Below are 18,789 nucleotides of genomic sequence, written 5' to 3' on the forward strand. Positions count from 1 at the left end.
GCCACTAAAGAATTAGTAGCGCAGGAGCGGTCCAAAGCCAACCATCTGTCCAGAACCCAGTTAGATAACAGTCAACAAAACACGCCGACGCGTTTGCAGCCAAGTGTTGAAAACTAAGAGCAGGCCCCCCCCATGTCAGGACTTGAATGTCCATCTAGGAGGACGATTTCACTCGCCCACCCGCCCTCGGTGGCTCCGTTTGCCGTTTCACCGTGGATTGTTTTTTGGCAGTCCGCAGGGAACCATGCGCCTGGCTGTCTGGAACCTTGGCGGCGTCGCAGGCATCCGCGCTTTCCCATTTGCATGTCGGAAAGCTTTTACTCGGCTGACAAAGTCAATCCAAACAAAGGAAAAGCTTCTGTTGTCAATTTTATTCTTTTTTATACACAAAACATGCTCTTTCTTCTGTTCATGTGAAAACCTGTAAGAGAAGAAATTTTTATTTTAAGGGATGCAACTACGCCTGTCACGATAAACCTCCCCCGACGCGACCACAACAAACAACAGTATTTATTATCTCATGATGAGGGTCGCAAATACCCTTTAAATCAAGGTCAATTCAACAAAAATGAAGAATTCAACAAAAATGACTTGGGCTCTCAAAATCCCCCCTCAGCCACAAAGTCTAAAATTAAAAATGACATTGTATATAAACTGAAATCTGTAGTATACGTGCAAGACATTGTAAAACTAAATGTGTAGATTAGGAATAAGATATTTTCTGAAAGTTTTTCAGAGACAATTGAAATTATTTGATTTCAAAATGAAGGACCTAATCCAAGATGAGTGGGAATAGGACCCCCTCCACCCCCACACTTGACAGACTCATCTGAGAGTTTTGGTTTGTATTCAATCAATTCGACGGAAACAAATTCAAAGTAAAATGTGACCACGGCGGTGTTATTTTCAAAAGATTCAACGCGAGCAACCCCCCAGGCCAATTTTTCAGCCACATGACTATTAGGACGCGGCGCTCCGCCCACCTTGCGGGCCTCTCAGGCGGTGGGCACGGGGGCGCCCGCCTGGGGCATGACGGGCACGTCGGGCTTGGCCCCCTTCTGCTCCGAGATGGGCGTGGTGGGCAGCGGCTCGTCTTTGGGCTCCACGATGCTGACGTGGTCGGGGAGGGGCTTCTTGGGGCCGATCTTGCCGCTGGGGTCCCACGGCAGCATGATCTTCACTTTGATGCCCAGCACGCCTGCGCCAGCACAAACGTCACGTTTTGCAAAGTGGCCGCGCCCGCGCGCGTCTACTGACCCTGCCTGAGCAGAACGTGGCGGACGGCCGTGTCCACGTAGTAGTTGACGGGGTCTCCGCTGTGGATCATGAGTCCGTCCACAAACTTCATGGACTTTGCTCGCTGTCCCCTCAGCTTGCCCGACACCACCACCTCGCAGCCCTTGGCGCCGCTCTCCATGATGAACCTCAGCACGCCGTAACAGGCCCTGCAACGCCGCCAATCACCCGACTTTCATTGTGTGCTCGATAACATTCACCGGCGAGGCGGTTTTTGTCACGCTTTCTCCCCCAATTGCGGGGAGCGACTGACAGACGGACATAGCGCTCGTCCAGTCAGTCATCAACTCCTCCCCATGGAGTTGTTGACCGTACGGAGTTTGTTGTCATGCGCTATCAGAGGCAACGTGGCTGCTTTCAATGCATTTCTTCCTTTTGTTTGGAAGCTAATGTCAGCCGAGAGAGAAGCGAGTTGAAACACACACCACCATACTGGACTCGCATCTCAAGTTTAAGCTCAAAGGTCAAAGCAAGGGGGTGGGGGGGGGGGGGGCAGATAAATGGGCCACTCTTATCTCCAAAAACCAATTGCGTCACTTGCAATCATAGATGAAGGCATCAGCGTGGTGCAATTTAAAGTGTCGGCGTTCTCCGTTGACGTCCCTCTCAGACAAATGCCTCGGTGTCTTCAGCAGGTGGTAAACTTTGTCAGGCCGCAGGAAGTCGAAGCAGAATCGCAGGACGCGATCTGAAGCGGCCGCCTGGCGACTAACAAAGTTCGCATCCGACTCGTCATCGTATCTTCACAGAGGGACAAATATTCCAAAATGGCGCAAGGGCCTGCATTTCTTGCAGAGAAATGACGAGCGCTGACATTCTACTGCAACTGTAAATGAATCAACGGCAAGAAACGACATTTTGCTTTTGTTACTTGGATGCAGCCGAAATTTGGATGGGTTGTGATTCAACCCTGGTAAAACTCGTGTCTGGCCACAGTGCGACTGTCGGGACCGAGTAAGGCGGCGGCGGCTGATGATGTTGCGATGCGCGTCGGCTCACCTACGCACGGCCAAACCTCCCAGCAACTTGTAGCGCAGAGATTCGGCCTGAGCGATGGCGCACAGGCCGCGGGTGGCCACCTTCTCCGCATACAACTGCGAGATCAAACAAAATGAGCCCTCAATGGTGCGCGTGCATGCACATTTGACATCAACTTTCATTTCCCACCGATTCTCTTTCCATATGTGTTGACAAGTAATGCAATAAAAACACAGAATCCCCCCCCCCCCGACATACTGAACAGTTGCGATGAGAATCTTTTGTCAAAAATCAGTAAGAGTCCACATTTTGGCCATTGGGGTGCGCAGTGCTCCCGTCAAGCCCAACTGACCTCCACGCTGCCCTCGGGAAAGCCGAACCTTTTCTGCACCACGGCCGTCAGCTCTCGGATGCGACGGCCTTTCTCTCCTAGGACATTCTGGGTCCTGGAGACAAACAAAAGCGCAGCCAGTCGGTATACCGCAATGTATTTCACAGCGAAACGATTCATTCCCTTCGATTGGATGAATGCGCATCTTTCAAACCAAAACATGATTTTCGGTCGGGTTTTTTTTACTTGGCAGAAAATCCATTTTCACGCCGCAGTTTTGTCCCTCTCAGACAAATGCCTCAGCGTCTTCAGCAGACAAACGACTTTGTATCGCCGGCGGGAGCCGAAGCAGGAACGCAAAACGCGAGCTGAAGCGGCCACCCCGCGGCAAACAAAATCCCCATCCGACTCGTCATCGTATCTTCACTGAGGGTCAACTCTGCATTTGACGTTGGACTTCCCTTTTACCGATTTGGCCAAAGCACCAAATAGGCAAAAACTTGAATCGTGAAGTATCGCACCTGCCCATCTACCAATTAAGTGAGAGACAACTTCACCGGGGGCAGGGGGGTCATCTTCAAATCATGCTTTGAGACGCATCTTTCGGAGCGCACCCACCTGGTGGCAAGGATGATGATCTCGGTCCTGGTCGGGGTGACGCGCACCTCCACCCCCGAGTAGCCGTCCTCGGCCAGCTCCCGAGTCAGAAACTCATTCAGCTCAGCCTTGAAGATCCCGTCCGAGACGAACTGCAACCAACAAATGCAACGGGGGAGCCGCCATAAGTGGACGCGTCTACATGACCATTACTCTTCTTCATGCCTCAACTTCATACTCTTTTTTTTTTTTGTTAGACCGAGACATCACATTCAGACTTTCAAAACAAGACAATTTTGTGTAACTAAATGTATACGAAAACTCAACATGTTCACAACTCGATGACAACAAAATATTAACTTTTCACTGCTGTTAAAATAAATAAAACACCATGAAATACCGTTCAGTGAAACCTCACGTACTTGTGCTTCAGTAACTGAATTTACTTATGCACGGGGTCCACTTCCACAGCCCACGTTTTTGGGAGCCTACCACTACTTTTCATGTTAAATGGTTGTTGGTCATTTATCTTGGATTGTTCCAAGAGGGGGGGGGGGGGTTAAAAACATTTTTAAAATTCCATATGCGTTTCAATTGGCAGCAAGCACATTTGACATTAAGTTGTATTCACTTCTGTTGAATATACACCGATTTTCGGCCCCTATGCTCCACTATTCCTTCAAAAGTTGAACGCATACTTTCATAGCTTTTTGGTATTTTTCACTGAAAGGCTCCTTGAATATTGCCTCTGCTAAAGCTGGCCTCGTGTAAATGAATTCATCCCCGACAGTGACGAGTGGCGCCTTTGGGGGACCGAAGCTCAGGTCGCTTTTACACGAGCGTTGACAAAGTTTCGAGCCATTAAGGCAAGACCAGGAAAGGCGCCTTCACTGAAACTTTGAACGATTTCCCGTTTGGTTGAACTTGAGGCCGGAGGTGGCAACGACAATTAGCTTGAACGGAAGCGAATGCCAACCAAGTCAACGACTCGAGTGTCCCCGAGTGAGGAGGTGTTTGAGCCCCGCTGTCTGATTGTGTGCCAAAGAGGCCAACTCCAACTTGAACAAGAAACGGGAAGAAAAAGCCAACGAAGTATAAAGTGCCCTTCTGGTCTCCTTTCTTCTTTGGTTTAGTTGACCGGCACATCATGTCAACACCACGACGCCGCCATGTTCGCTAGCCGCTAGAAAGCAACGGCATCGGCGGCTCCATCTGGAGCAATCCTGCCCGAGTGGACGCCGGCTGCGACTTGACTTGGGACTGCGGGCACAAACGCGGCCGAGGCCATCTGCTCGCGCGGCCATTTTTATACAAAAAACCTCCGGGTGAAAAAGAAAGCGACATCTACCTTCCTCTTCTTCGAGATCTGCACCGCCATCTTCTCAAAGGCCGTAGACAGGAAAGGACGGCCGCGCGATGCGGAAATGAATTTATACAACATACGACCACTTTATATGACGTCACACAAATGAGATTTATGGGATTTGAAGTTTTTCATGCGCGCGCCTTTCGTCCATACTTACTTGTAAGAAGGACGAAAACGCAGCAACACGGACATATTAAAAACACCTGATTTATTTAAGGTTAATAACCATAATCGCTATATCACAATCGATTCATTTCAAACCTGTAGCCAATAAAATCGCGTAAAATATAAAAAATAACGAACCGGTGGTGTGGGTGACACAAGATAAACGGATTACAAAATAGATGAATAACCTGCGGCAAATACTTTAAACTACAAGCCATCGCAGTGATGAAGCCTCACGAAAATCCCAAGTATTGGCGAGTGTGAATTTTAAATCCACTGATAGGTGAATGAATGTTTTGGGCCCTTCCAAATGGCTTTTCACTGGCGTTCCATACAAATACAGTAAGTACAGCTCTGACATTATGACTACCGATGGCAGTTTTCAGGAGTTCAACAGGCGAGGGCGCTATACGTTCGTGTTGTGGAGAGAATTACCTGTAAAGGATGGACGTTACACGATAAGCGGGGGTGGGGTCAGTTATTACACGTGGGTCAAAATCCAACAGGTATGCAGCGTATGTTCATCGTGAAGTGACTTGAGTTCACCGGCAGCCCACAGCTGGCCCAGCTCAAGTTTGCGCTCGCACACTAAAGCGCGAAAACTTGCACGCAGCGTCACAAATCTGTCTTTTTTACGGCAACCTCGAAGTTGGAAACCACTTCCTACTTGTACAATTGTAAGACTGCACCCCCACCCCCCTCCTGCCAGAGGCTGCCCCTCCCCCCACTCTCACAGACTGCCTCCATTGAGGAACATTAGCATACAGATGTTACCTTGAAAAGGGAAACGCAACACAATGGGGGCTCAGAGGGGTGTGGGGGGGTTGTCCCAGTGATGGCCCCTTGGCCTTTTTAGGGCCCTCTCCGCCCCACCACACACACACTGAATGGTAAGAAGCCACAGGGGTTGTGGGAGTGTGTCCTGCAAGGTTTTTGTCTTTTCTTAACACACAGCCTCAGTAAAATGCCAGCACACATGCGCAGGCACACACGGTCACATTGAAAGAAGACACACATGGACGCCCTTTGTCAGAGCATCTGTGACCCAAACATTCTTTTCAGTGTCACTCACCACAAACAACCACATGGCAACATAACACGGACTCACACACACACACACACACACACACACACACATGCATGTGAAGTCAAACTTGTGTAGTTTCAGTGGCTTTTAATCATGCATTCAAAATGGAGACTCGACGCATTCTCGGCATCTTCCGAACAAAAGGGACTGAAGTGCTGTGTTTTTTCCCCTTCCTTCTTCTGAGGGGCTTTTATTTTGAAAGAAGAATCAACAACAATATATTAAGATAAAGCGCTCAACGCACGCAATAACAACGACTCTTGAATTATGTGAGGGCCGCATTGAACCACAGCATAATATCGGTTTTACAAAAGAAATAAATAGGACTGGATTCAGGGTGAAGGACGAGATAACAGCATGACAACATGAGAGGCGACGCCCACAAATCTGACAACCAACCGTCTTATTCACACGTACAGAGAACAACAAACGGGCATCGCGGCACATCCAGTCCGCCGCCATACACGACGGTGGAAACAAACGGAACTCGGTGAACAAAAGGAGCTCAACGGCAACACAACTCTTTGGGGAGCACGTGAGCAGAAAGTCGCGGGCCGCTCTCGTCGGCGGCCACCGACAGGCGGCTGAAGATGGGCAGGCGGCGGCCCTCCGCGCCCGGCGACTCGCCACCGCCGGAAGCCGAGCCCAGGGAGCGGGACGAGGCGTAGTCCTCCTCGGAGAGCGAGTCGGCGGAGGAGCGGCGCCGGAGGCCGGGGGGCCCCGGGCGGGCGGCCGAGGTCTCGGGTGGGCCTCGGCGTTCGGAGGCCAGATCGGGGCGTGGGGTGCCGCCGCCCGGGAAACAAAGAGCCGAGGCGGCGGCGGACCGGCCGTCGTCGGCCGCGATGAAGCCGAGACCCGAGTCGGCGTCATCCGCGGCCATCGCAAAGAAACCCGGAGGGGAGTCCATGTAGTCGGCCGCGGCAGAAAAAACGAGCGCAGAGTCGTCGTCGGCGTTGTCGCCTTCTCCGGCCAGCTCGGCGGCAGCGCGGGGACGGTAGGGACGAGGACGGAGAAGCCCCGGCTCCGGGAAGAGAGGCGAGAGGAGCCGCGGGCTCCCCGAGGGCGACGCGGACCAGGGCCGGGCCGAGGGCGGCGACGACGGCGCCTTGGATCGCTGGGCGGCGGCGAACCCGGCGAAGCTGAGGCTGTGGCGCAGAGGGGGGGGCCGCGGCTCGCTCCGCAGGAGCTCCTCGGCGTTGTGGACAAAGTGGCAGCGGGCGCCGTACGGGCAGAAGCCGGCCGCGTGGAAGGTGCGGCACGGCTCCGTCTTGTACTTGGGGTGGCGGCTCAGCCCTCGCAGCTCCTCCGGCCCGTGCGCAAACTGGCACTTGGCGCCGTACTTGCACAGGCCGCTCTCCTCGAAGGTGCGGCACAGTTCCGTCTTGTAGCGCGCGGAGAGGCCGGGCGGGCTCGGGGGCGGGCCGCAGCTGCGCTTGCCCACGCAGAGTCCCGGCGGAAGCCGGGCGGGCGCCGGCTCCCCCTGGCCCGCGCCGACCCCGCCCTCGATCATGCTGACCGAGCGGTCGGTCCTGAAGGGAATGTGGCCGAGTTGCGAGCGAGGGAGCCGGCCTTCCCGCTTCCACTCGGAGGAGGACTCGGCCTCACCCTCGCTGAAATTCGAGTGGAGGAGCGCGATGGGGCAGAGGGAATGGCGGCGCCGGAAGCCGCCGTCTCCGAGCGCGGGCCGCGGGCTCGCCGCCGCCGTCACCTCCGGGCCTGCAAAGGTCTGAAGGCGAAGCGAGAACAAGACTTGGTCAGGCCTTTCAAAGACGCGTGAAGTCTCAACCGACTCATCATTTGTCATCAAATCGATTGGCGGCCATTTGGATTTCACAGAATTTGTTTTGTTTCAACTCGAAACTCATTCACTGCCGTGCCCTGCGAGCGACCGGCGACCAGTTCGGGGTGCAGTCGGCCTTCCGCCCGAGGTCAACTCCCCGCGACCCCCGTCAGGAGAAACGGATTTAAAAACGGACCGATGGATGGAAGGAAGTAGAAACGGGTGCAACTCATTCGCCGCCATTGACGGCTCTGGACGTCAAAGAATGTTTGAAAATCTCGGAATTGCGGCCTCTCAAACAATAACGCTTGTCTTTGCGTTTCATCAAAACCAAAAAGACATTTACAGACAGCACGTTGGAAAACAACCATTGACGTTTGATGTTACGAAGCGTGCGGAAAACGTCTCAGAAGAATTGACACTCATGAAATTCAACAATAATATATTTTTTAAAATCATCAAAGAATGTCAAAATCCTGAACACAAATTAGCCGAGGATGGCTCATTGAATGCAATGGAGCGCCGATTTTGGCCCACAGCAGGGGACGGGACAGGCTCCCTCCAAAATTCAAGGTTTGGGAGTTCCAAGCGCTTCCTTCTCAGCGGCTGTTGTCCTCACCTTGCAGAACTCCAGGTCCACTTCCAGGAAGGGCGTGAGGAAGTCTGACGGCATGTTTGCGAAGATGCCGGCAGGTCCAGAAAGTTTCCCTTGCCACTTCTCTTCCGGGAGGCTCGAGCGGTGCCGGGATACCGCCAGGCGGAGGGTCCTGGTCTCCTGATCTGCTGGTCTCCTGGTCCGGGGCGGGGGGCGGTTGGCGTCAGGACCCGCGACGCATTTGACGATGGGACCCGAGTTCTTCCACCATCTGCTGGAATCTGTTTAAATAGCTGGGAGGGGGCGAGGGGGCGGGGGCGCCACCCCCCGCCCACCCATCCACAGCCACCACCCCCACCCGCTGGGCTCGAAGCAGCCAATTGTCTCCAAGTTGCATGCTTTTTTTTTTTGTCTCCATCAAATTTAAATTGGGAAGGTGAAGAGGGAGGCGAGCGCGTCGGCATTCTTTGGAGAAAAAAGCCCTTTGAGCGGCCTGCTCGCACGGAAGCAAGAAGGTCTTGAGATGCGAGTGGCCAGGAGCATGTCAGCTTATTTTGTTTCCATGTGTGCTAGCATGGCCTTCCCTTTTGGCGCGTCTTTGGTGTTTTGTGCGCGTCTATTTTTGTCTGCGTGAGGGGGGGTGGCAGCCTCAACTTGTTCCTGTTGGCCGGTTGGATTTGAAACCACAAAACACAACCGACATCCGTTATCAGTCATACACAGTGCGTACGTCTGCGTGCGTGTGCGAGTTTGTGTGCGCGCCGATGAGTAAGTGACCCATCGGAGATGCGGGTGCAGGTGGGGGGGGGGTCACGTGAAGCAGCCCCGAGAGTGGATGTCAAGCATCTTCCTGTTGGTGAGCTTGACATCTTGATGGGGTGATGAGGTGCCATTGCACTTTGTTGTTGTGCTGCGGCAGCCATAGAAGAAAAGATTTCCTTTCATATGCGCCCGTCGTTCCCCCAGGGCCACTTTTTCTCCCTCACTCCACTCGTTTTTCTCTTTCGCCCGCTCCTGCCACTCGCGTCAACTAATTTTCAACAATTTCTACCACCGCTGTCATTCTTGCTACTAGTCGTTGTACTACTTTACTACGAGCAAAGCCAGCCCAACAGAGAGCGGTTGGCCATCCGTGACGTCGGCATCATCGTTGTCACGGCTACGCCCCCCCACACTTGCCCTCGGCCCCTCTTTGTTGTTGGGGTCCGCGGAGGACAAGGGCTCCATTGTCCTCATATGTTGAAGTCGCAACAAACGATCCGACCGGATTTTCTCGTTTGCGACAGCGTTGCGCGGCTCGACTTCGGGAGACATCCCGCGGCTCAGCGGCAGGCATCCCCGCCAGTGCGCACGCGGACGAGTAGCTGGTGGAGCCCAAAAAGCCGGCAGGAGAGAGGAGCGGCATGTACTTGAAGAAGTGGATTGATTAAAAAAAAAACAGAAAACTACATCCAAAACAAAGTCATGAAAACAAAACCGATCCAAAGTGACAAACAAACACCGTGGCAGAAACTAAAACTCTCAAGAACACAGACGTGACCAAAACAGGACTGAAAGAAACCTGACAGAAGCCAAGCGCACACAACGACCCGACACCGAGTGTTCGGGCTGGAGTCCTTTTCTACAACTCATAATTAGCTAACGGCCAACAGGTGTGCAGCTGCAGGGGGAGGCCTACACTGCCACCTGGTGGTCACAAACCCAATCACGACAACTCGTCCCTTGGAGGAGAAAGCCAACAGCAGGCGCGATTCTGACTGCGGAATTCCCCATGAAGTCTGTCTGGTGAGTGTCGCGCGGTTGCGCATTGCACGTCACGAACGGAGCAATCTTGAAAGAAATCCAGCGACGTTCGCTTGACGCTGGCTCCAAATACGACACGCCATCTCTGCTGGCAAGGAGCGCGGGTGCATGCGTGGACGCACACATTGGTGTGACTACGTTGATAAGCGAGTGGCTTTAACGACATTCACGTTGATCATGTCAGCAGTTACCGATTTATAACTGCTGACTTTGTGCGCGTGCGTTGGCGCAATGCGGTTAGTGTGTGGCAACGTGTGAGCGCTGACGGCTTAACGAACGCAGCTGCCATCAGTTGGGGCCAGCCCAGTACAACACCAGCGCTGGATGTGGTTTACTGTACGTTGTGCGTGTGCGCGTGTGTGTGTGTGGTGAGGTCCTCCCAGAAAGCACCCGACGCCGCCGTTCTCTTCTTGCGAACTGGCCCCCACATGGTCACACACACACAGAATGCGCATCAAGTCCCGTTGACTTTCGGACTTTATTGGTCACTTTTGGGGAAGGACGGCATTCCGGGATGGCGAGGAAGCATCTTCTATCTTTTCATGAGGTTGTTGGCTTTCTTGTTGGCCGTGTCGATGCGCGTCACGTTCAGGATGGCCTGCACAAACAAACAAAGATCATATCCACCCGCTTTCGGGACAACCGTGACTAGCAAAGTCATGAAATGGAATTCAAAAGAGCCAAAGAGTTCGAGGCCAGTCTACGACCGACACACAAATCAACCGCAGTAGACTCTCAGCACGGCGTTGTTCTTCACAGAGGATAAAGAATATTTGCCTGCGGGTGATGTTCAACGGGGTGTATCATGGCGGCTTTACGAGCGGGCCCAAGTGTGAAAAGAAGTGGGCCCTTGTGGGTAGCTCACCTTGCTTCGAACGCGTTCTATCTGGACGTTCTGCGAGTCGATCTCGTGGCCCATGTCCAGCGCCATGCACCTCAGGTTGCCCACGATGCTGCCCACGTGCGCCAGGTTGTCGTTCATCTCGTCCTCGCGGGCGTCCCGCGTCACCCTGTGGCAAAGACGACGACGGCGGGGGGTGCGGGTGAGCCCCCAGGCTTTCGAAAAGCGCCTTTGCGCCTCTACCTTGTAATGTATCCTCCGCTCATGATCATCCGCTCGCGCTCGTCCACCAGCCGGGACGACGGCGGCTGATCGGACACGGCTCCGTCCGCGCCCGAGCCGCCGCCCCAAACCGCCCCGTATCCCCCGCCTTCTTCAAAGGCCTTCAGTCTGACGTACGCAGAGAACGGTTGCGGTTGAGCGCCGCTCCTTGCGGCGGCGCTCCCACCGGAAAGCACCTACTTGTCGCAAGCGCAGAGGCCGCAGCATTTTCCCAAGTCGGTCAGGTTCTTCTCGGCTTCCTTCATGTCCGAGTCGATTTGATCCAAACCTTCTTCGATGCGCTCCAACTGCTCTGACGGGAGAGGGGAAGAAAAAAAAACGCTCACAAGCAGCTTTATTGTGCTTTGGGATTCCTTGTGATACTCTTGCTTTAGTTTGATCACTTTTTGAATTAAAAGTATTGTCAGTTTTTCCAAATGTCATTCGGTGAACTAATCGCTCTCTTCGCTTGAGTTGCGGAGTTCATTTTGGCTGCCTAAAAACACCTCGGCTGGAACCTGAAGCCAAATGAGACTTCCGCTTCATTTGAGGCTTCCGCTTTATTTGACTGGCGTGTCAAGTGGGACACGGAAGCGACCTCGGCGCGCGTCCGTCCCCATCGGTCGCTGCAGCTCCAACGTATGCGCGTGCAGGGGTGTAGGGCGCCTTCCTTGCGCAGCTTTTACCTCCTTGTTCATCCAACATGACCAAAGCTCGGATGCCGGCGTCTTTGCTCTGGTAACACACACACACACACGCACGTTGACATGTTTCGTTGAAAAGGTTCAAGTGAGCCGGGCGGACGCGTGTGCATGTACCTCCTCCACGAGCTGCGTCATCCTGCGCGTGCTCTCCAGTGACTGCAATGCGCGCGCACACACACACACACATGCATAGCACACGGTGAACATTTTCATCACATCATTGAATAGAAGAAGAAAGAAAGAAGGCAGGAGGACACGTGAAGACGACATACTGAAGAAGGGAAGGACAAATGGCGGCGAGGAAGGAAGTATGCTGACGTTTGCGCTCATCCAAACACGTCACCGTGGCAACCAGGTGAGCCAGGTGCTCTTCCAGAGAAGCCGCCGAGTGCTTTGGGAGCGCGCGCACATGATTGTGTACATCTCAACATACAACGACTTCCTTTGACGCGCACGCGCGCACACACACGCGGCACAAGGCACCGCGGGAGAGGTTGTGAAGCCTCACCTCATCTGTCAGCCGATCGGCCCTCCTTTGCAGCTCCTCGTGCTCACTGAGGGCGGATGGCGCGGAGGCCATGCTGCGAGGGCGCGCGCGCGCGTGTCTTTGTCCAGCGGCAGGTGCTGCGATGAGCACAAAGCATCAGGCGCTTTTGTCACCTGCGGAGCACGACGCCAGCTGCTCATTCTTCGTCCGGAATCGCGCGCGGATTCGCTCGTCATGCCGAGCGGCAGGCCGAGGCCACGCCTACTTTTGCTCCCTAGCATTTCAATTGCCATCCTGACAAATAAGATGAAATAAGAGAAGATCTCCTTTATTTGTCCCACACTGGGGAAATTGACAGCCTCCAGCGGCAAGAATGTGGCTAGAAAGACGAAAGAAGAAAAAAAAAGTGTGGCCAAAGACCCTTCACATGCCGCTCGACTTGTTTGTCACACCTCTGCAGCGGACTACTCATTGTCCACCCCCCCCCCCCTAGCCCCTTAAGTATCAGCGGACAGCCTTCACGAGTATCCGATACTTTGAGTGAGATCCATCCGGGCCCGGTTACGGCAACTGGCTCGATAACGCCCACGACTTCCTGTTGACGTACGCGTGCGAGATCAAGCGCGTTGCCATCACAACATCTTCGCTTCCCAATGGCCATTTGGTCAAAACGCGCACCGGAGGGGAGCGCGGCCGTGCGCCTTACCTGTCATCAGTCCATCCGCATGGATGGAGCGCCAAAGCTCTTTGTCAAGCTCTCCCTCGGGACACGCCCGTGCGCTTCCCGCCGACCCCGCCTCCCCTCTCTCCGCCGGCTCCGACGACAACAACAACCTCAGGAAGGGGAGGGGGGGTCAATTCTGGTCCTGCGTGTCTGCCGCGTCTCACCGTGGCGACGCACCCGGGTTCGATATCAGGCGTCCACAGAGCTTGCCGATGATCTCCGGGGCATGCGCGGGTAACGACTGTGGCTAGTAACTAGTCCCGCCGCAGTGGAAAAAAGTCAGCAAACCAACGATGATGACAAAAGTCGCTACGCTGCAAAAGGAACAAGTTTGGAAAGTACAGCAAGCGTCAAGTGAAAAGGATGATCAAAAAAAAAAAAACTGGTCTGTGAAATAGCTTTAGGGTGAAAAATAACGCTGGAAAGAAAATGCCCTATGTGGGCAAAGTAACTTGTCTTGAAATATTCAAAAGTGTCATGACTGGGTGTGTGTGACCACCAGGTGGCACTGTAGGGCTGCCCCTGCAGCCGCACACCTGTTGGCCATTATGCTTTAAATCCACCCTGCTCCTGTTTCCTGCCGGCTTCTTGGGCTCCACCGGCACCTTGCTACGTGACCGGCGCTCGTCCCAAAGAGAGGGAGCGGCAAGTGGGAAGAGCACTGAAAGAAAAGCTGGAAAAAGCATTTGGCTGTGCGGCAAACACGTATGTTGGCAGTGTCACCGTGGGAAAAACCAAGGACCGCGCAAGTCGCTTTTTCCAAAGTGACAACTGCGAAGAGTAGCGTTGCTCAAACGGGGGGACGGAAAAACTGAAGAAAAGTAGAAAAAGTCCAAGATGACTCCGCTTGATCGCGACACACAAAACACATTTGGTGGTCAGGAGGTTTTTCTTTTTTTTAATTTTTAAACAATGTTGTTGTGGCGCCACCTGCCGGCAGCGACGGGAACTTCACATGGCGGCCGGGCCTTTTCCGCCGACGTCCTTTTGGGGAGCTTCGGTCCCGCCGGCAACGGCCGAGCTTTACGAGTACATGGTCAGCTGAAGCCACTGCACACGCAAAAGCGTTCAAAGACGTCAGACGCGGACGCGCGCGGGAGGGCGCCGGCGCATGCGCTGAGGTTTTACCTCTTTGATGTCCAGGTTAATGGAACCACTATTTCCTTTGTCCAGAGTCTTGAAGGCTCCTGAGTGTGCAACAGAGTGAGTGAGTGAGTGCGTGCGTGGGAAAGAGCCTGCGTGCAGGCGCGCCTGCTTAAAAACTCACTGCACATGGCGTCCAGTCGCACCAGGCAGCCGACAAAGTTGTCAAAGTCCATGTCGCCGTGCTCGTCGCTGTAGCGCCGGATGATCATCTTGTACAGCTGGTCGTTCAGAGGGAAGCCTGCGCGGGCACATGGTGTCAGCGGACGGCGTCAGTGGACGGCGTCGGCGGACGGTGCCGGCACCTCTCGTACGCACCTGCCGCCTTGAAGGCCTGCGACAGCTCTTTGCTGCAGATGACTCCCGATTTGTCCTTGTCGTGAGACACGTAGATGCCCTGGCCAAAGGCAAAGCGCACTTCAAAAAGCGGCACGCGGGTGTCACGCTTAACGCATCTGCAGAGGCCCGTTGCGCCTCTGCAGATGCGGGCCGACAGAATGCTCGGGGAAACGGAGGTGGCGTCGACGCGGCGCAAGAGCGATGCTCATTTCGTTCGCCCATCCGTGGCGTTTGCTGTTATTAGAGCGGATGTTAGCGTAAAGCTAGCAGCCAGAGCCTTTGCTCCATTTGGCGACGTTTCCAAGTACAACGTGCAACCGTCGTACGTTAGTGTCAACTCGAAGCGGGAGTGACGACGCGCGGCCAAGGTCACGACCTTTCCGATCAACTCACCTGCCATTTCTTGATGTTGTTCCACATATATTTGAACTCGTGGAAGCCCAGCTTGCCCGTGCTGTCGCTCTGCAAGCGCCGGCGTCAAGGGCAAAGGCCGCGCTCGCCACATTGGGGGCTTTTGTTTTTGTCCACGATTCCTCCTCCCACCCTCACCAAGCGCGAGTCTCACGCGCGCACACAAAAGGATACGTCCATGACCGCCACCATGCTTCTGCACGACTCGATGCTGAAACCGTCCGTCTTCAAGTTGCCGTCTGACACAAAACATTAGCCTAGCGTGAAGTCGCTATCAACAATTAGCGTGCGCTCAACGCAGCCACTTGTACGCATTAACTTAGCATACACGTGTGTGTGTGTGTGTGTGTGTTATACTCACGCTTGGTGAGAACTTGGTTGAGGATGTGCATCAATTCTTTGGGGTTCACCTCCATGTCCTGAATGTGAACAGAGACGCACACGTGATTGGCGAGATTTTTTAGGTTCCCACATATGCCAAAACACGACTCACCCTCAGAGTAACACAGTACGTACACAAATGCATCAAGTCAAGTGATCCAACACACACGCACACACACAAAACCATATGTGCATAAACACACACACACACAGTTACTCTTCAAGCATGTGCCAGACATGCGCACACACACACGCGCGCATAAAAACTAAAGTACACACACACACACACACACACATACTATTACAAAGTGCCACACAAGATGGCATGCACACAGAGACACAAACTACCACATTCAAGAGATACACACACACACGCCCACGCTTGCGTGTTTTCACAAGGGTGCTCCTCATCTGGACGGACACCCGCGCACGCGTCTGACACATGCCGCACGCCCCTTGTGCCACACCCCGCGTCTTTGGCGTTCCAACGTCCACACCCAGTCAAGGTCAAAACAAGCACGGCGCCGCTTCCTGAGGCACGCTGCTGTGTTGGCGCAGGGGGGTGGTGGGGGCGGAAAGAACCGTACGGAGCGTCGCACGAGCTTTGTGGGCAGCGCGGCCCGAGTTCCTAAATTCAGGACGCACAAATCCGCCCCGGCTTGCCTTTTGCAGCCTTTCTGATCAAGTTTGCCAGGAGGCTTTTCTTCTTTTTTTCCTAGCTTGTCACGTCCAAATGTGAAACTTTGGAACTTTCTTTTTACTCCCCCCTCCCGCCGCAGGCCGCACTGGCTTCAAACCCGCCTCTTTGTGCGCGCGAGCGAGCGAGCGTGAGAAGCAGACAAACCGGCGGAACGTGACAGCGAGCGGGGCAGGGCGCACTTCAGAATGACAGACGGACGCGTGACGGACAAGCAAGCGGCGACACCCAGTTGACACGAAAGCGGCAATATCATCATCATCATTCATGCGCAGTTTTTTGGTTTGTACTCTGTACCGGGGGGCTGGGGTGGGGGTGCTCCAGTCAATCTGAAGTGTTTATTTTATGACTTGCTGGGCAAAAATATATGAATGACTTGACAAGTGCTTCCATTTGCATTCTTTTTTAGGAATAGGGCGGGCCCCATCCAGACGCGGCGTGAGGCCGAGCGCTTGACAAACATTTGGATGGAAGGACGATCGTTTCCATGAACGATGACGGCGAGCGGCAAGCTTTGAACCTGGAAAATAGGACAGACCACAGCTACGGCGTCTGATCCGTGACACGCGGCTAAGCTAACGGCTAGCTTAGCTGCACCCTTTTGCTCAGCGCCAGCCTGTCGGCACTGAACTGAGAAAACGAAGGCACACATTTCGTCAGCATTACAAAAACAAACCCCAAAAAGGCTCTTTCAGCATCGACGTATTGACAAAGACTCCATTTTTGGGTGAAAAGTGTACGATGGCAAACAGCAACTTTGGCAACATTTGCAAACGTCAAATGATTTGGAAGAAGAGTGAAGTGGAGGAGTGCTTTTGTTTTCTCTTTCTTGTCCTTCCCGAAGCGAACGGCCGGCAGCCGCGCGCTCGTCACCTGACGCCGGCGCACGTTCGACAAGCAAAGTTGCGTCTGTAACTCACGTCTCCCGCCAACTTCTTGAAGGCTCGGCGAAAGGCTTTCTCCTCATCGTTCTCGTGGGCCTCCTCGAACGCCAGAGGTCTGCGGGGCGGGGGCTGAAACATGCGCACCGCCACAAAAGACTCAATGTTAGCTTGCGCACCCGCGCGCACGCAACCTTCCCGGATGTCGCCGGCAGCTCGAGTTGTCGGCGAGGGTCCCGCGCAGTCTCGGGTACTGGCGAGACGCGGTCAAGCGGTGCTTTGAGATACGAGTTCCACGGGTGGGGTGAGCACGCTCCTATCTCAAAACCCGCCAACCATCCAACCCTTCAGAAATCGACCCGCACGCATTTACGGCTCCAAAACGCGCACGTCTTTTGTCTCGACCGACAAACTAACGGTTTATTTTCACTGCTACGAGCGCCGCGCATTTCACATTGGGGATGAAATGCGAAAAGACAAAGTTCAAGGAAATACTTTGCGGCCCGCCTGGCGCGGCCCCGAGGGGATGCGCACGCTTACCGGTTCCGACGGGATGAACATGGCCGGATCGATGTTGCTGCGGGAGCCGAGGGGAAGAAGGCGGCCGTTAGCGTCGCTGGCGGAACAACGGCGGCCAAGGAGGCCGCCGAACCGGTTCCGCCGGATTCTCACCTGACCACATTCAGGATCCCACCGATGAAGTGCTTCGTGAAGTTCATCATCTGAAAGACAGAAAAGACAACAACATCGACTCGCTGGGAAGGAGGATTCGGCGACGACTCAATTCATCTCCGGACTCCCCGTAGTGTTTTGTTTGGTGCGCTCGCAAACGCGCTTCCTTCCAGCGGTCTTTGTGATCCACATAGTCGTCGATTCATCGATGGATGGACGCGTCTCTCATTTCATTGCGCGCTGGCTTTTCTTTTGGCCCAACGTTTGGTTGTTTACACTCTTCCCAATTAGGAAACGAGCCTCTTGCATCGTGAGCGTCCGCAAGCGCCACGATGACCGCAGTTGCGCAATCGTTCATTGGCAATTCATCGGTGTGGGTGTGCGTTCAGAATGAACGTGTCCACCCCAGACTGATGCCCCAGAGCGCAGGTGTTAAAGTCAAGGCCCCGGGGCCAGATCTGGCCCGCCACGCCATTTTATGTCAATCAAGCACGTCAAGTTCCACGAAACCTCGCCAAAGTCTGACCAGCAAATTTCAAATTGTCGTTTGTAATCCACACTAACAGTCATTATTCTTTCTTCTGATTTTAAAAGCGGTTATTCATCAATTTGCGGTGCGCCGCGAAGGTAAAATGTGGAGCGGCTCAAACGTTTATACGCTTTCCCAAAATTCATAGCGGCCCTCCAAGGGAAACCGGAACAACAAAAACGAGTTTGACAGCCCTGCCTGCCCCGGGGCATAGCAGAGCATCTCGAATAATATCCCGAAGTCCACCGAAGAGCGGTGACGAAGATCAAGTCATCGGCGTCATTGGACATTTGCATTTGATCCGCCGCTTCCGTCTTCACTTGATGCTGACCGGAATTTTCCACAGGTGGAGACGGGAAGAAGACGACCGGCCACGGTGTCGAGTTCTACTAACGCGCACTTGAACCCGAACGCACGCGCGTGAAGGGAAAACAAAGGTGGAAACCTTGGACGTGCCGCGCGTGTCTTTGTTGCTTACGGTGCCGAGCGGAGGAGAGCGGCAGCAGAGGCGACACAAGATCCAAAGCGTCTCGAAAATAACCAAACCAGTTCTCAAGGAGACACCCAAGTTGCTTTTCAGTGCATCGTCAACACGCCCAGAGGCGCGCGCACGAGACAAGGTGCGGTCCCCGCGTTCCCAGGTCCTAGCGCACGACCCATTTGTCCGACCGCGTCTTCACCGCGTGGCAGACCGGGCGGGAGATTGGCTTCCAAAGTCGCC

General features: G+C 54.1%; 4 protein-coding genes and 2 non-coding genes across 7 annotated transcripts; all 6 read right to left on the reverse strand.

The window, feature by feature from the left end:
* Positions 1-356: 356 nt before the first annotated feature.
* Positions 357-4,659, reverse strand: rps3 (ribosomal protein S3). Its single transcript, XM_052078174.1, has 7 exons — positions 4,551-4,659; positions 3,224-3,354; positions 2,627-2,720; positions 2,296-2,390; positions 1,258-1,445; positions 984-1,198; positions 357-421 (listed from the first exon to the last, which is right to left on the reverse strand). Exons 1-6 carry the CDS (start codon positions 4,641-4,643, stop codon positions 996-998), a joined length of 804 nt encoding a protein of 267 aa, XP_051934134.1. The 5' UTR covers positions 4,644-4,659; the 3' UTR covers positions 357-421; positions 984-995.
* Positions 1,898-2,048, reverse strand: LOC127609521 (small nucleolar RNA SNORD15). The gene has a single exon (XR_007964647.1). It is a non-coding gene; the product is annotated as a small nucleolar RNA SNORD15 (small nucleolar RNA).
* On the reverse strand, positions 2,887-3,037 carry LOC127609520 (small nucleolar RNA SNORD15). The gene has a single exon (XR_007964646.1). It is a non-coding gene; the product is annotated as a small nucleolar RNA SNORD15 (small nucleolar RNA).
* A 1,658-nt stretch (positions 4,660-6,317) lies between the features above and the next one.
* On the reverse strand, positions 6,318-8,494 carry LOC127608787 (mRNA decay activator protein ZFP36). Its single transcript, XM_052078166.1, has 2 exons — positions 8,220-8,494; positions 6,318-7,546 (listed from the first exon to the last, which is right to left on the reverse strand). Exons 1-2 carry the CDS (start codon positions 8,271-8,273, stop codon positions 6,326-6,328), a joined length of 1,275 nt encoding a protein of 424 aa, XP_051934126.1. The 5' UTR covers positions 8,274-8,494; the 3' UTR covers positions 6,318-6,325.
* A 1,968-nt stretch (positions 8,495-10,462) lies between these two features.
* On the reverse strand, positions 10,463-13,194 carry zgc:101731 (SNARE_SNAP25N and SNARE_SNAP23C domain-containing protein). The gene is made up of 8 exons (XM_052078179.1): positions 12,998-13,194; positions 12,313-12,428; positions 11,919-11,960; positions 11,787-11,835; positions 11,302-11,413; positions 11,083-11,229; positions 10,864-11,008; positions 10,463-10,596 (listed from the first exon to the last, which is right to left on the reverse strand). Exons 1-8 carry the CDS (start codon positions 13,002-13,004, stop codon positions 10,531-10,533), a joined length of 684 nt encoding a protein of 227 aa, XP_051934139.1. The 5' UTR covers positions 13,005-13,194; the 3' UTR covers positions 10,463-10,530.
* A 699-nt stretch (positions 13,195-13,893) lies between these two features.
* Positions 13,894-18,656, reverse strand: capns1b (calpain, small subunit 1 b). 2 transcript variants are annotated; one of them, XM_052078180.1, is made up of 11 exons: positions 18,514-18,656; positions 17,540-17,589; positions 17,408-17,444; positions 16,907-16,999; positions 15,270-15,327; positions 15,083-15,147; positions 14,891-14,959; positions 14,477-14,555; positions 14,283-14,399; positions 14,144-14,202; positions 13,894-14,065 (listed from the first exon to the last, which is right to left on the reverse strand). In XM_052078180.1, exons 2-11 carry the CDS (start codon positions 17,587-17,589, stop codon positions 14,039-14,041), a joined length of 654 nt encoding a protein of 217 aa, XP_051934140.1. In that variant the 5' UTR covers positions 18,514-18,656; the 3' UTR covers positions 13,894-14,038. The 2 variants fall into 2 exon arrangements, with proteins under 2 accessions (XP_051934140.1, XP_051934141.1); XM_052078181.1 differs by having other exon boundaries at positions 18,547-18,655.
* Positions 18,657-18,789: the final 133 nt, after the last annotated feature.

Source organism: Hippocampus zosterae, chromosome 10, assembly GCF_025434085.1.
Source record: "Hippocampus zosterae strain Florida chromosome 10, ASM2543408v3, whole genome shotgun sequence".
Classification (NCBI taxonomy): Eukaryota; Metazoa; Chordata; class Actinopteri; order Syngnathiformes; family Syngnathidae; genus Hippocampus; species Hippocampus zosterae.

What these genes read in the sequence shown, in the direction of transcription:
- rps3 (XM_052078174.1), bottom strand. Translation starts at nt 4,643, where the DNA reads ATGTTGTATAAATTCATTTCCGCATCGCGCGGCCGTCCTTTCCTGTCT. An exon ending in AGATCTCGAAGAAGAGGAAG is followed by an intron (nt 3,355 to 4,550) that starts GTAGATGTCGCT and finishes TGTTGGTTGCAG; the next exon opens with TTCGTCTCGGACGGGATCTT. An exon ending in TTCCCGAGGGCAGCGTGGAG is followed by an intron (nt 2,391 to 2,626) that starts GTCAGTTGGGCT and finishes TTGATCTCGCAG; the next exon opens with TTGTATGCGGAGAAGGTGGC.
- LOC127608787 (XM_052078166.1), bottom strand. Translation starts at nt 8,273, where the DNA reads ATGCCGTCAGACTTCCTCACGCCCTTCCTGGAAGTGGACCTGGAGTTC. An exon ending in TGGACCTGGAGTTCTGCAAG is followed by an intron (nt 7,547 to 8,219) that starts GTGAGGACAACA and finishes CTTCGCCTTCAG; the next exon opens with ACCTTTGCAGGCCCGGAGGT.
- zgc:101731 (XM_052078179.1), bottom strand. An exon ending in CCGATCGGCTGACAGATGAG is followed by an intron (nt 11,961 to 12,312) that starts GTGAGGCTTCAC and finishes CGCGCATTGCAG; the next exon opens with TCACTGGAGAGCACGCGCAG. An exon ending in AGCGGAGGATACATTACAAG is followed by an intron (nt 11,009 to 11,082) that starts GTAGAGGCGCAA and finishes TCTTTGCCACAG; the next exon opens with GGTGACGCGGGACGCCCGCG.
- capns1b (XM_052078180.1), bottom strand. Translation starts at nt 17,589, where the DNA reads ATGATGAACTTCACGAAGCACTTCATCGGTGGGATCCTGAATGTGGTC. An exon ending in GGGATCCTGAATGTGGTCAG is followed by an intron (nt 17,445 to 17,539) that starts GTGAGAATCCGG and finishes CGGCTCCCGCAG; the next exon opens with CAACATCGATCCGGCCATGT. An exon ending in CAACCAAGTTCTCACCAAGC is followed by an intron (nt 15,148 to 15,269) that starts GTGAGTATAACA and finishes GTTTTGTGTCAG; the next exon opens with ACGGCAACTTGAAGACGGAC.